Source organism: Orycteropus afer, unplaced genomic scaffold, assembly GCF_000298275.1.
Source record: "Orycteropus afer afer isolate SDZICR_OR568_19922 unplaced genomic scaffold, OryAfe1.0 scaffold00173, whole genome shotgun sequence".
NCBI lineage: Eukaryota > Metazoa > Chordata > Mammalia > Tubulidentata > Orycteropodidae > Orycteropus > Orycteropus afer.
The window spans coordinates 4,426,141-4,439,263 of record NW_006921760.1 but is presented as its reverse complement, the minus strand read 5'-3'; the positions used below and the strand labels follow the sequence as shown (position 1 = coordinate 4,439,263).

At 41.5% G+C, this 13,123-nt stretch overlaps 1 protein-coding gene across 1 annotated transcript in view; it reads right to left on the bottom strand.

Annotated features, from left to right (window-relative positions):
• The window catches only part of EIF3H (eukaryotic translation initiation factor 3 subunit H), a 127,614-nt gene extending 120,602 nt beyond the window's left edge, over positions 1-7,012 (bottom strand). Inside the window, exon 1 of the mRNA XM_007946856.2 lies at positions 6,881-7,012. Within this exon, the coding sequence (XP_007945047.1) occupies positions 6,881-7,012 (132 nt within the window). The remainder of the gene's footprint in view (positions 1-6,880) is intronic.
• Positions 7,013-13,123: the final 6,111 nt, after the last annotated feature.

Genomic DNA, 13,123 nt, shown 5'->3' with positions numbered 1-13,123 from the left:
CCCAACAGAAATACTCCAGGTGGACACCTTCAGCAATCAGGAGCTCCTCAGTTGCTCATAGCAAATCCCACCTTGGAGTTTACAAAGACTTAAGGGTAGAAAAGCCACACTAAGTAATTTACTACGCTGCAACCTTCCATCTTCTTCAATGTTGATTCCCAGTATCTTAATCTATGTGACTCATAGGCTAAAAGGTCTATTTTTCTAAACTTGAGAATAGTTACTAAATTGATGTCTTATAGTTACAAATTTTCTCCTAGAACATAACAGAGGACTTAATATAAAAGTCCTGTCTAATATATTAGCTTTCTGTGTTTTAAGTTTGTAAGAGACTAAAGTTTTAGAAAATAAATTTTCTGACACTTGAACAAGAAACATTAGTTAGTTTGTGGATATCTTTCTATTTTCCCCCAACATCACTCAAGTCACAAAATCTATTTGAACCTCTTTCCTCGTTTGTAAAATAGAGATAATAATGGTTCCTCTATCAAAGAGCTCTGGTGGCACAGTGCCTAAGGCGTTTGACTGCTAACCACTGAAGGAAGACTGGGCAATCTACTTCCGTAAAGATTTACTGCCTCAGAAACCCAAAGGGGGTCACAGTGAGTCAGAATCAACTCAATGGCAGTGAGCTTTGTTTGAGTTTATCAAAGATGGTCAATGCTGTAATATGTGTAAAGTACTTAGAACAGTACCCTGCATATAAGCAGAGCTAATATCTACTGATTATCTACAACATATGAAGCAGCTATAATAAAAGGTACAATGAATCAAGGATGGCAAGATACAATTAGAGCTCAAACTCCAGTACATGCCCCTGAATAGTCACCCAGCCTCTACTAGTGGCTGAATCATATGTATAATCTGGATAATACTGGTCTAACCAGCTCCTGAAGCTACTATGTAATAATGCATTTCAACCCCTTTTCCTCTATTATAGAAAATTACTATTTATAACCCATAACATCTAACTTGTCTAAGCAAAAAAAAAACTAAGCTGTCAAAATATCAGACTGAAAATTTAATCCTCAAACTACACTTACTCTCATGTGAAAAATAACACTAACAAAACTACTTATATTTTTCATTCTTACTTTTTCATCCACAGCGAACAAAATGCTAGAAATCAAGGGGATAAAAGATATATTCAACAAAAAATACGAAGCAACCAAAGAGAAAGATATATATAGTCCAAGCACCTAAAATTCAAAGACAGAAGACATTTGGTATAGAAATAAAGACTTAAACATCTAGAGGGATTCTTCAGGCCTACTAAGGAGCTCTGGTAGCACAGTGCCTAAGGCACTGGACTGCTAACCAGAAGGCTGGCGGTTCAAACCCACCAGCCACTCCCCGGAAGGAAGGTTGGGCATTCCTACTTCCGTAGTGGTACTGCCTCGGAAACCCAAGGAGGGGTCGCTATGAGTCGGGGCTGACTCGATGGCAAATAACAACAAAAACAACAAATAGCCAGTATGGGTTTGAGTTTATCAACCTATGCTCTCAATGATAAAGTCATCAAAACACGGTTAGCATGTGTTTAAAATGCTCTGATTAAAGAGTGAGAAAATCATGAAATGCGCTTCAGAAAGAGTTACAATGAAAAGGGCTAAAAGGTAAAATGTTTTGATGCTTCAATGATTTCAAAAGTTATCTAACTGAAAAATTCATGTATGTGAAACAAGTAATTCTCCACTGAAAAACATAAAACTGAAATAATGAACCAAAAGCCATGTAACTATTTTTTCTTTGAAGCATTAAAATAAAAGACCAGACTAGATTCTTCCAGAAACTAGGATTTTCAGACAGTTTCCATTTTATCAAAGTTTTACAAGCTGTTATCTGTCTCTGGAACTTTATACAGTGTCATAAAAAAGAGTATACAGGGATACATATCACAGCACAGCTTAAGTCCTTTACACACTGGAAATATTCATCTCATCTCACAAAGTACTGTCACCAGTATTTTCTCTTTTGGTCTGAATAACCATCAGGTTAATAAGTAAGGCACAAATAAGGTCTATCTCTGAAAGATACTGTAAGCATCACATACAATCTAGTGAAATAGTTTTACACAAGGTCTTATAAAGATTAGGTGCTCAATTTACATTAGCAATTTTCTTACAGACAAGAAATTGATAGACAAAAAAGTGGTAATTCATTCAAAAATAAATGTCTTCTATGTGTCATGTATTGTTCTGAAACCAAAACCACTGCCATTGAGTTGATTCTAAATCCCTGCAGCCCTATATGTTACAAAGTAGAACTATTCCATAAGATTTTGTTGACAGCAATCTTTACAGAAGCAGACCACAAAGACTTTCTTCCAAGGGACCACTGCATGGGTTTAAACCATCAGTCTTTAGGTCAACAGTGGAGTGTAAATCATCTGCACCACGCACGGATCCTAGGCATTATTCTAGATACTTGGAAACAGTGCACTAAACAAGTCTGGCTTGATCGCTACCGTTAAGACAGTGAAGAGCCTAAGTGGCACAGTGGTTAAAGCACTCAGCTGCCAAACAAAAGGTCAGCAGTTCAGACTTACCAGCTGCTCTGCAGAAGGAAAATGTAGCAGTCTGCTTCCATAACAATGACAGCCTTGGAAACCCTATGGGAGCAGATCTACCATATCATTAATATCCCATGCAAACAAAATCTTGTTGAAGATAATTCAAAAACAGTTGTACAAGTATGTTGTTGTTGTTGTTATGTGCCGTCGAGTCAAACCCGACTCATAGCGACCCCTCCTTGGGTTTCCGAGGCAGTATCACTACGGAAGTAGGATTGCCCAACCTTCCTTCTGAGGAGTGGCTGGTGGGTTTGAACCGCCAGCCGTCTGGTTAGCAGGCAAGTGTCTTAGCCACTATGCTACCAGAGCTCCCAAGATTATTATGTTGTTGTTGTTGTTTGCCATGGAGTCGGCCCCGACTCATAGCGACCCCTCCTTGGGTTTCCGAGGCAGTATCACTACGGAAGTAGGATTGCCCAACCTTCCTTCCGAGGAGTGGCTGGTGGGTTTGAACCGCCAGCCTTCTGGTGAGCAGTCAAGTGCCTTAGGCACTATGCTACCAGAGCTCCTCAAGTACAAGTATACTGACAGGGAACTTCCACAGATTCAAGCCGAATTCAGAAGAGCACATGGAATGAGGGATATCATTGCTGATGTCAGAAGGATCTTGGCTGAAAGCAAAGAATACGTGAAAGATGTTTACCCGTGTTTCACTGACCATGTAAAGGTATCTGTCTGTGTGGATCCTAACAAATTATGGGTAACATTGTGAAGAATGAGAATTCCAGAACACTTTGTTGTGCATAGGGATTAAGGAACTTGTACATAGACCAAGAGGCAGTCATTCAAACAGAACAAGGGGTTCAAAATCAGAAAGGGTATGTATCAGGGTTGTATCCTTTCACCATACTTATTTAATCTGTATAACAAGCAAATAATCCTAGAAGCTAGACTATGTGAAGAAGAACGTGGCACCACAATTGGAGGAAGACTCATTAACGATCTGCAAAATGCAGATGACACAATCTTGTTTGCTAAAAGTGAAGAGGACTTGAAGCACTTACTGATGAAGATCAAAGACAACAGCCTTCAGTATGGATTATACCTCAACATAAAGAAAACAAAAATCCTCACAACTGGACCAGTAAGCAGCATCATGATAAATGGAGAAAAGACAAGCTGTCAGGGATTTCCTTTTACTCAGACAATCAACAGACACGGAAGCAGCAGTCAAGAAATAAAGGATGTGTTGTACTGGGCAAATCTGCTGAAAATATCTCTTTAAAGTGTTGAAAGAGCGAAGAACTCACTTTCAAAACTGAGGTGTCCCTGACGCAAGCCATGGTATTTTCAATTGCCTCATATGCATGTGAAAGCTAGACAATGAATAAGGAAGACTGGAGAAGAATTAATGCATAGGAATTGTAGTGTTGGCAAAGAATACTGAAAACACCACAGGCTGCCAGAAGAACAAATGAATATGTCTTGGAAGAAGCAAGCTGAAATGCTTCTTAGAAGTGAGAACAGCCAGACATTGTCTCACCTACTTTGGTCACATTGTTGGAAGGGACCAGTCCCTGGAGAACAGTATCATGTTGTCCAAAGAGGAGCAGCAAAAAAGGGGAAGACCCTCAATGAGATGAACTGACACAATGGCAGCAAAGGTGGTGTGGTAGTTAAGTTTGTGTGTCAGCTTGGCTGGGCCTGGTCGAGTGGCTGGGCAGCTGAATGTAGTATTCCCCATGACTAGACTGGTAATCAACTCCATGGTGGAATCTACCGTGAGCAGCTGAGTAGCTGCCTCAGGGATGTGGTCTGCTTCCCGTATATAAGGGGAAGCCTTGGGGAACTGTCTCTAGCTTATGGCATGCTTGAATCCTGCATGTAGCCGAGTTGTTGTTCAGCAGCCTGCCATGCTCTGCTGATCCTGGGACTTTCAACAGACTTGAATTACTGGCCTGCTGTGTGGTTTGGTAACATCAGGACTCTGCCTTTTTACTTGTCAACCTTGGGCTTCTCAGCCTCAGCAGTCAGCAGCTGTCTAAGTGAAGAGATGCCTCTAGCTTCAGTGGGCCAGGAGCAAGAGGCAGAGCTGAGACCCAAGGTTAAAGGGCTTTCACTCAGCCCCTAGAGCCTGGCACTTTGAACTTGGACTTACAGCCTCTGAAATTGTAAAAGAATAAACTCCTGTTTGTTCAAGCATCCAATTTATGGTATATTCTTGTCAGAACGGCACTAGGTAACCAGAACAGATGGGCTCGAACATAACGAGGACTGTGAGGATGGCAACCCACCCACTGCCATCGAATCGATTCTGATCCACAGCAACCCCCATCGGGTTACTGAGGCAGTACACCTTTATGGAAGTAGATCGTCCAATCTTGCTTCTGCGAGGATGGCAAAGGACTGGGCACTGTTTCGCTCTGTTGTACATAGGGTTGCTGTGAGTCAGAGCCAAGTTGATGCCACCTAACAGCCAAATGTCACTAAGATGTTCTATTTTCAACTCTGGAAACCAAGCGGTTCAAAGAGTGGTTTTATAACTAAACCAAACTGAATCAGTATTAAATTTGGTACTTACTTTTACTGTTTCAAGGAGCTGTGGTGGATGGTAAAAGCATTCACGTGCTAATCAAAAGGTCGGCAGTTCAAACTCACCAGCCGCTCCATGGAGGAAAGATAAGACAGTCTACTTCCGCGAAGATTTGCAGCCTTAGAAATCCTATGGGACAATTCTACTTTGTCCTTTAGGATCACTGTGAGCCAAAATCAAGTCAATGGCAGTGTGTTTGGGATTCGGTTTCTCATTAGTTCAAGTCTTCCCACCAACTGATTCTCAATCTCTAAAGATATTCTGATACACACTTGCCTCTGACAGTGTAGATGAAATCAGAAGCATAAGAAGAATACACTGAGTATTATGCAAGTGATAACGCAGATCATGGAATTTCCAAAGTTAATTTCTTGCCATCATCTTTCAAACCCTGTGATCTAAAGACCTTATACTAATTACAACCATACCTAACAATTATTAAGCGCTTACTGCGTGTCACCATATGAATTTTCAACAAGTCTGTGACATAATTACTTCACATCCTCATTGGGCAGATGAAGAAGTGAGGCTTGGAAGCTAACCTGCCTAAGATCACAGAGCCTGGAAGACTGAATGCCTCCAGAGGCTAGGTTCTTAGTCATCTTATCCTTCACTAACCCATACTTCTTTTCCTAGTTTCCTTGAGTTCAACAGATTAAACTATTAAAAGTATCAGTAGTTTCACACACAAAAACATTTTTGTTGTTGTTGTTGGGTGCTGAGCCAATTGTGACTCACAGCGATCCTATACAACAGAGTACAACTACTGTACGGGGTTTCCTAGGCGGAAATCTCTGCAACAGCTGGTCAGGTCTCTCCTCCCACAGACAAACCGCCAGGCAGCTTGGTTCCAACTGGCCGCCTTCTGGTTAGCACTCAAGCACACACTCATCCCATCCCAGGGCACCTTCATGTAAACCTATCTCCCTGCAATTAAATTTTTCAAATGAAGTTTAAAATAATTCTTTATTACAAATGTCTAAGACCCGGGCTAATGTTAAATGAACAGACAAAAGAAGATCAAAATGTGTGCCAGAGAAAGAAAAAGTAAAAGGAGGATGCTTTTTAAAGAGAGGCAGGAAGGCTTCAACGGGAAGGATGTTTTTAAAGCCAGAAGGTGGTACACATGCACTTTGGTTGGAAACAATAAAAACAAACTTTCACATCATTCTGTACGTCTCTCTTCCCTTAGTCCATTTCCTTACCTACATTTCCTTAGAAACGAACCTCAACCACTAAATACACGCAAGGCAATTCTCTTTATTCTTTTAAGTCCTCGAGAATGAACATTACTGAGAGTTTATTCCAATTACGTAGTTTCAGCTCTGACATGTAAGCTCAGAAAAGTGGCTAAAAAGAAAGCCTACAATTAAAAAGTTAGACACCAGATCCTAGCAAAGGAATCAGTGAAAATTCTGCTTTACTCTCCCTTTTCAGGAGCCCTCCACTAGGGTCCTACATCCTTCTCAACAGTTCCGTCACCTACTTGTCTCCCATACTACTTTCTCCACATCAAAGCGAGTATCTCAAAACAAGACCCCAAGCATCTGTCACACAAACCACGATCCCTTTTCTCAATCCTAAATTCCTCCGTCAAAAGCTGGAGAAGGCCGCCGCATCACCCGAACACGTGAAGATCAAGAAAGAGGGCCAAGGAAAAACTTTGGCCCAGCCTCACCAAGCCCAGAGGGAAGGCAGCACGAAAACGGGCCTGGCCGGACAGCGATGGGAACTGCGCTCCCCACGTGGGCCCGAGGGGACCAAACCCAACTCACCAGGCCATCGATCTGCACTTGTTTCACGGCCGAGTCTCCGGAGCCTCCTTTGCCTTTGCCTTTCCCTGCAGCACCCGTGGTGGAGCTGGAAGAGGGAGCTGCACTGCCAGTGCCTTCCTTGCGGGACGCCATCTTTCCAGCCGGACAGGAAGAAAGAGACAGCCACTAACCGGAAGCGGAAGTACCAACCTCCCGTGACGTCATGGACAAGCCTGTGTTCAAGGCGCCTAACTAAGAGGAGTGGCCAGTGTAGAACCCCACCTATTTCTTTCCTCCACCCACTTATCTACAGCCCCGACGGAATCCTCTGCGCATGCGCTTCGAGCTGTTGTGCTTACTTCAATTGGATATTTTTGTAGCCTTTACAAACCTTTTACACTATATTTTGTCATGCTCCATTAAGAAGATGATCGTAATAGCATTATAGCTCGCAGATCTGTACCATCTCATATGCAAAAAGGCTTTGACTTTTAATTTTTGTATTCATCTCCATTCCAAACCTTGTGAAATTATATAGAGTACTAAGTACTAGCTCCCGCTAAGGTATTAAGAGACTGAGACGTGGTTTGCCTAATGTCAAGGAGTTAATTAGTGGCAAGCCGGTATTGTAGTTTGTCTCATATAATTTTAAATAGTGATAATTTTAAGATAGTTTACACAGAAATCAAATCAAACATAGGAACTTAAATCAGAATTACCAAAACTAATAGCCCTTCAGTGCTATTTTCATGTAAAGAGGTACGTGAGTAAAATACCAAAGAGCTTATCATGTAAAACGTTGAACAGTGATGCAGAAATACTACTCCCCAAAATCATGCTAACTTATGACATATGAACATACACAGCTCAAGTCTTGGGGGGGGAAATTGACAGCTTTAGAAAGTCAATTTACTTAAGGAATTTAATATATTCTTTCTCTAGACTCCCAATATCAGTCTGCCTATCCCTTATTTTTGAAATGTTTGGTCACTTATTAAAAATGTATTCAGAACTGAAGTGAGTACATCAATGAAGGGCATTTCCCACTCTCAAGTTTTTTGTTGTTTTTGTTGTAGGGAGAGGAGGGAGCTCTTCTATACAATCTGAATAGAAATAGTTACACCTGACAAATTACTAACAACAGAAAAGGAAAAGTTAATATCTGGTCTTTTCAAGTGCACATGGAATATTTATGAAAATAGATCACACCCTGGCCATAAAGTAAGTCTTTACAAGTTTAGAAGTAGTGAAGACCGAATCACATTAAAGATCAGTAATAGAATGATAAGAAAAGGGAAAAAGAGAAGAAGAAGGAGGAGGAGAAAGAAAATTCCTTTATGGAAGAACCAGAACTGGAGGTGTGTGCCTACAATTAGGTAGATGAGCATCACAGAGTACCCAGATTCCTTACCAACAGTAAAGTTCATTTAGTTGCTTTATCCTACAGTATACATAACACGTGGTATGTTTCAAAATTACAATACCAATTTGCCACTAACAGTAAAACTCCTGGGAAAAGTTTAAAATTTCTTGGCAATTTTTTGTCCTTAGCAATATCCCACTCGGGATTTATGGTCATGTGTGCAAATGCACTACACAGTCCCACCACCTGTTGCCATCCAGTCGATCTCGACTCATGGCAACCCCATGTGTGTCAGAGTAGAACTGTGCTTCGTTAGGCTTTCATTGGCTGACTTTTTGGAAGCAGATCAGCAGATCACTTGCCAAGGTGCCCCTGGGTGGACTCAAACTGCAGATCTTTTGGTTAGCAGCCAGCCATTGGCACCACCCAGGGATTCCAAACACATTACACAGGGTTTTTCGATCTGACCCAAGACAGTGCCTTTTGGTCCTCTGCCCAAAACAGCACTCCCTACAGCACTGAGGTGTAAATATAAAAGAAATTAAGGTACAAAACCTTATGATGTAGAATTTGAATTAGGCAACAAATTACAAAGACCCTCGAAGCAATGACACTTCTTTCAATTGGATTCCTGGTTTTCTTCCTATCTCACTGGCTGTTCTTTCTTCTCTGTGATTCTGCTACCCCTCCCAAATCTTTAAATATTGAAACAGCTTCTTTCCCTTATCTTCATTCCCTATCATGGTGATTTCATTCACTCTCAGGGCTGTAAACATCATGTTTATGCTGATAATTTCCAATTTTATACCATCCCTAGACCTTGCCATTGAAGTATAGATCAGCATATTTAACTGTTTATCCAACATCTCCACTGAATGTCTAATAAGCACCTCCAACTTAACTTTTCCAACGGAGCTCCAGATACAACTCCTCCCAAAAAAGTACCTTCCACATTCTTCCCCACCTCTGTTGATAGCAACTCTAGTCTTCTAGTGGATAAGGCAAAAAATCTTGGTATCATCCTAGACTCCTCTATTTCCCTCATACCTCATTCTTGATCTGGCAGGAAATTCTATAAAAATCTATCTATAATCCAGATTTCTGCTTCTGGATAGAATAGATGTACTTTTCTCGACTTCTAGTGATAAAACTGAAAGCATTACCCGATACAGTGCAGGGCGATGAGTCCCTTAGGTCAGAAGGCTGTCAAAATATGACTAGGAAAGAGCTGCATCATCAAAGTAGGACCAACCTTGCTGATAGGGATAGAGTAAACCTTTCGAGACCTCCATTTGCTGACACGGCATGACTCAAATTGAGGAGAAACAGCTGCAAACATCCATTAATAATTGGAACATGGAATGTACGAAGTATGAATCTAGGAAAATTGGAAGTTGTCAAAAATGAAATGGCATGCATAAAGATTGATATCCTAGGCATTAGTGAGCTGAAATGGACCGTTTTTGGCCATTTTGAATCAGACAACCATATGATCTACTATGCTGGGAATGACAATTTAAAGAGAAATGGTGTGGCATTCATCATCACAAAGGATGTTTCCAGATCTGTACTGAAGTACAGTGCTGTCAGTGATAGGATAATATCCATATGCCTACAAGGAAGACCAGTTAATATGACTCCTATTCAAATTTATGAACCAACCACCAAAGCCAAAGATGAAGAAATTGAATATTTTTAGCAACTTCTGCAGTCTGAAATTGACCGAATGTGCTATCAAGATGTGTTAATTATCACTGGTGACTGGAATGCAAAAGTTGGAAAGAAAGCAAAATCACCAGTAGTTGAAAAATTTGGCCTTGGCGACAGAAATAATGCTGGAGATCGCATGATAGAATTTTGCAAGACCAATGACTTATTCATTGCAAATACCTTTTGTCAACAACACACACGGCAGCTATACACATGGCCTTCACCAGATGGAGTACACAGGAATCAGATTGATTACATCTGTAGCAAGAGGTCATGGAATAGCTCAATATCTTCAGCCAAAACAAGGCCAGGAGCTGTCTGTGGAACAGACCATCAACTGCCCATATGCAAGTTCAACTTCAAGTTGAAGACAATTAATACAAGTCCATGAGAACCAAAATATGATCTTGAATATATCCCTCCTGAATTTAGAGACCATCTAAAGCATAGATTTGATACTTTGAACACCAATAACTGAAAACCAGAAGAATTGTGGGATATCAAGAACATCATCCATAAAGAAAGCAAGAGGTCATTAAAAAGATGAGAAAAGAGGGAAAGACTAAACTGGATATCAGAAGAAACTCTGAAACTTGCCCTTGAACACTGAGTAGCTAAAGCAAATGGAAGAAGCAACAGGATAAAAGAGCTGAACAGAAGATTTCAAAGAGCAGCTTGAGCAGACAAAGTCAATTACTGTAATGAAATATACAATGACCTGGAGTTAGAAAACCAAAAGGGAAGAACATGCTTGGCATTTCTCAGAAATGAAAGACTGAGGAAAAAAAAATTAACCCTCGAGTTGCAATATTGAAAGATTCTATGGCCAAAATATTGAATGATGCAGGAAGCATCAAAAGAAGATGGAAGGAATATGAAGAGTCACTGTACCCAAAAGAACTGGTTGATGTTCATCCATTTCAGGAGGTGGCATATGATCAAGAACCAATGGTATTGAAGGAAGAAGTCAAAGCTACACCAAAGGAATTGGCGAAGAACAAGGCTCCAGGAATTGATGGAATACCCATTGAGATATTTCAACAAATGGATGCCCCAATGGAGGCACTCACTCAGTTATTCCAAGAAATTTGGAAGAGAGTTACCTGGCCAACTGTGGTAGTTCAGTTTGTGTGTCAACTTGGCTGGGCCTGGTTGAGTGGCTGGGCAGCTAGACGTAGTATTCTCCATGATGAGACTGAAAATCAACTCCATGGTGGAATCTACTGGGAACAGCTGAGTAGCTGCCTTCGGGAATGTGGTCTGCTTCCTGTATAAAAGCAGAAGCCTTGGGGAATGGTCTCTAGCCTATGGCATGCTTGGACCCAGCATGTAGCTGTGTCGTTGTTCAGCAGCCTGTCATGCTTTGCTGACCTTGGGACGTACAATGGACTTGAATTAACGGCCTGCCATGTGGTTTGTTAACATCAGGACTGTGCTATTTTATTTGTTGACCTTGGGCAGTGTTAGCCTCAGCAGCCCCTAGCTGCCTCAGTGAAGAGATGCCTCTAGCTTCTGTGGGTTGGGAGCAAGAGGCAGAGCTGAAGGCCAAAGTTAAGGGGTTTTCACACAGCTCCTAGAGCCTGGCACTTTGAACTTGGACTTAAAGCTCCAAATTGTGAGAAAATAAACTCCTGTTTGTTAAGGCCATCCCATTTGTGGTTTATATTCCTGTTAGAGTGGCACTAGGTAACCAGAACACCGACTGATTGGAAGAGATCCGTATTTGTACCCATTCCAAAGAAAAGTGATCCCACCGAATGCAGAAATTATTGAACAATATCACTGATATCACACACAAGAAAAATCTTACTGAAGGTAATTCAAAAACGGTTGTAGCTGCATATTGACAGAGAACTTCCAGAGGTGCAGGCTGGATTCAGAAGAAGACATGGATCAAGGGATGTCATTGCTGATGTCAGATGGATCTTGGCTCAAAGCAAAGAATACCAGAAAGATGTTTACTTGTGTTTTACTGACTATGCAAAAGCATTTGATTGTGTGGATCATAACAAATTGTGGATAACATTCCAGAACACTTAATTGTACTCATTAGGAACCTGTACATAGACCAGGAGGCTGTCATTTGAACAGAACAAGGGGACACCGCATGGCTTAAAAATTAGAAGGGAGTGTGTCAGGGTTGTATCCTTTCACATACTTATTCAATCTATATGCTGAGCAAATAATCCGAGAAGCTGGTCTATATGAAGAAGAATGTGGCATCAGGACTGGAGGAAGGCTCGTTAACAACCTGCAGTATGCTGACGACACAACTTTGCTTGCTGAAAGTGAGGATGATTTGAAGCACTTACTGATGAAGATTGAAGAATACAGTCTGCAGTATGGATTACATCTCAATATAAAGAAAACAAAAATTCTCACAACTGGACCTATAAGCAGCATCACGATAAATGGAGAAAAGATTGAAGTTGTCAAACAGTTCACATTGCTTGGTTCTACAATTGACACCAATGGAAGCAGCACTCAGGATAACAGACGACGTATAGTACTGGGCAAGTCGGCTGCAAGGGACCTCTTTGAAGTGCTGAGGAGCAGAGATGTCTCCCCGAAGATGAAGGTGCACCTGACACAAGCCATGATATTTCCAATTGCCTGGTATGCATGTGAGAGCTGGACCATGAATAAAGAAGACTGAAGAAGAGTTGATGCTTTTGAGTTGCGGTGCTGGCGAAGAATGCTAAAAGTACTGTGGACTGCTAAAAGAACTAACAAATCTGTCCTGGAGGAAGTGCAGCCAGAATGCTCCTTGGAAGCCAGAATGGCCAGACTTCGTCTCACCTACTTTGGTCATGTTGTCAGAAGGGACCATTCCCTGGAGAAGGATGTCATGCTTGGTAAGGTGGAGGGTCAACGAGGGAGGAGGAGGGCCTCCATGAGATGGATTGACACAGTGGCTGCGGCAATGGGCTCAAGTATAGTGGCGATCATGGAGCTGGCGCAGGACTGGGCAGTGTTTTGTTTTGCTGTGTATAGGGTCACTATGAGTCAGAGGCGACTGGATGGCACATAACAACAGTGATAAAACCAAACCCTGGACGCTATATGTAAACAAACATAAGAGGGCTCTGAAAGGTAAGTGGAAGGAAAACTGGGTACCTTGGAGGACCTCAGGGCCCCAACAATAACACAGTGGTGAGTTTCTCAGGTATTTGTTTGCCTGATATATCCCA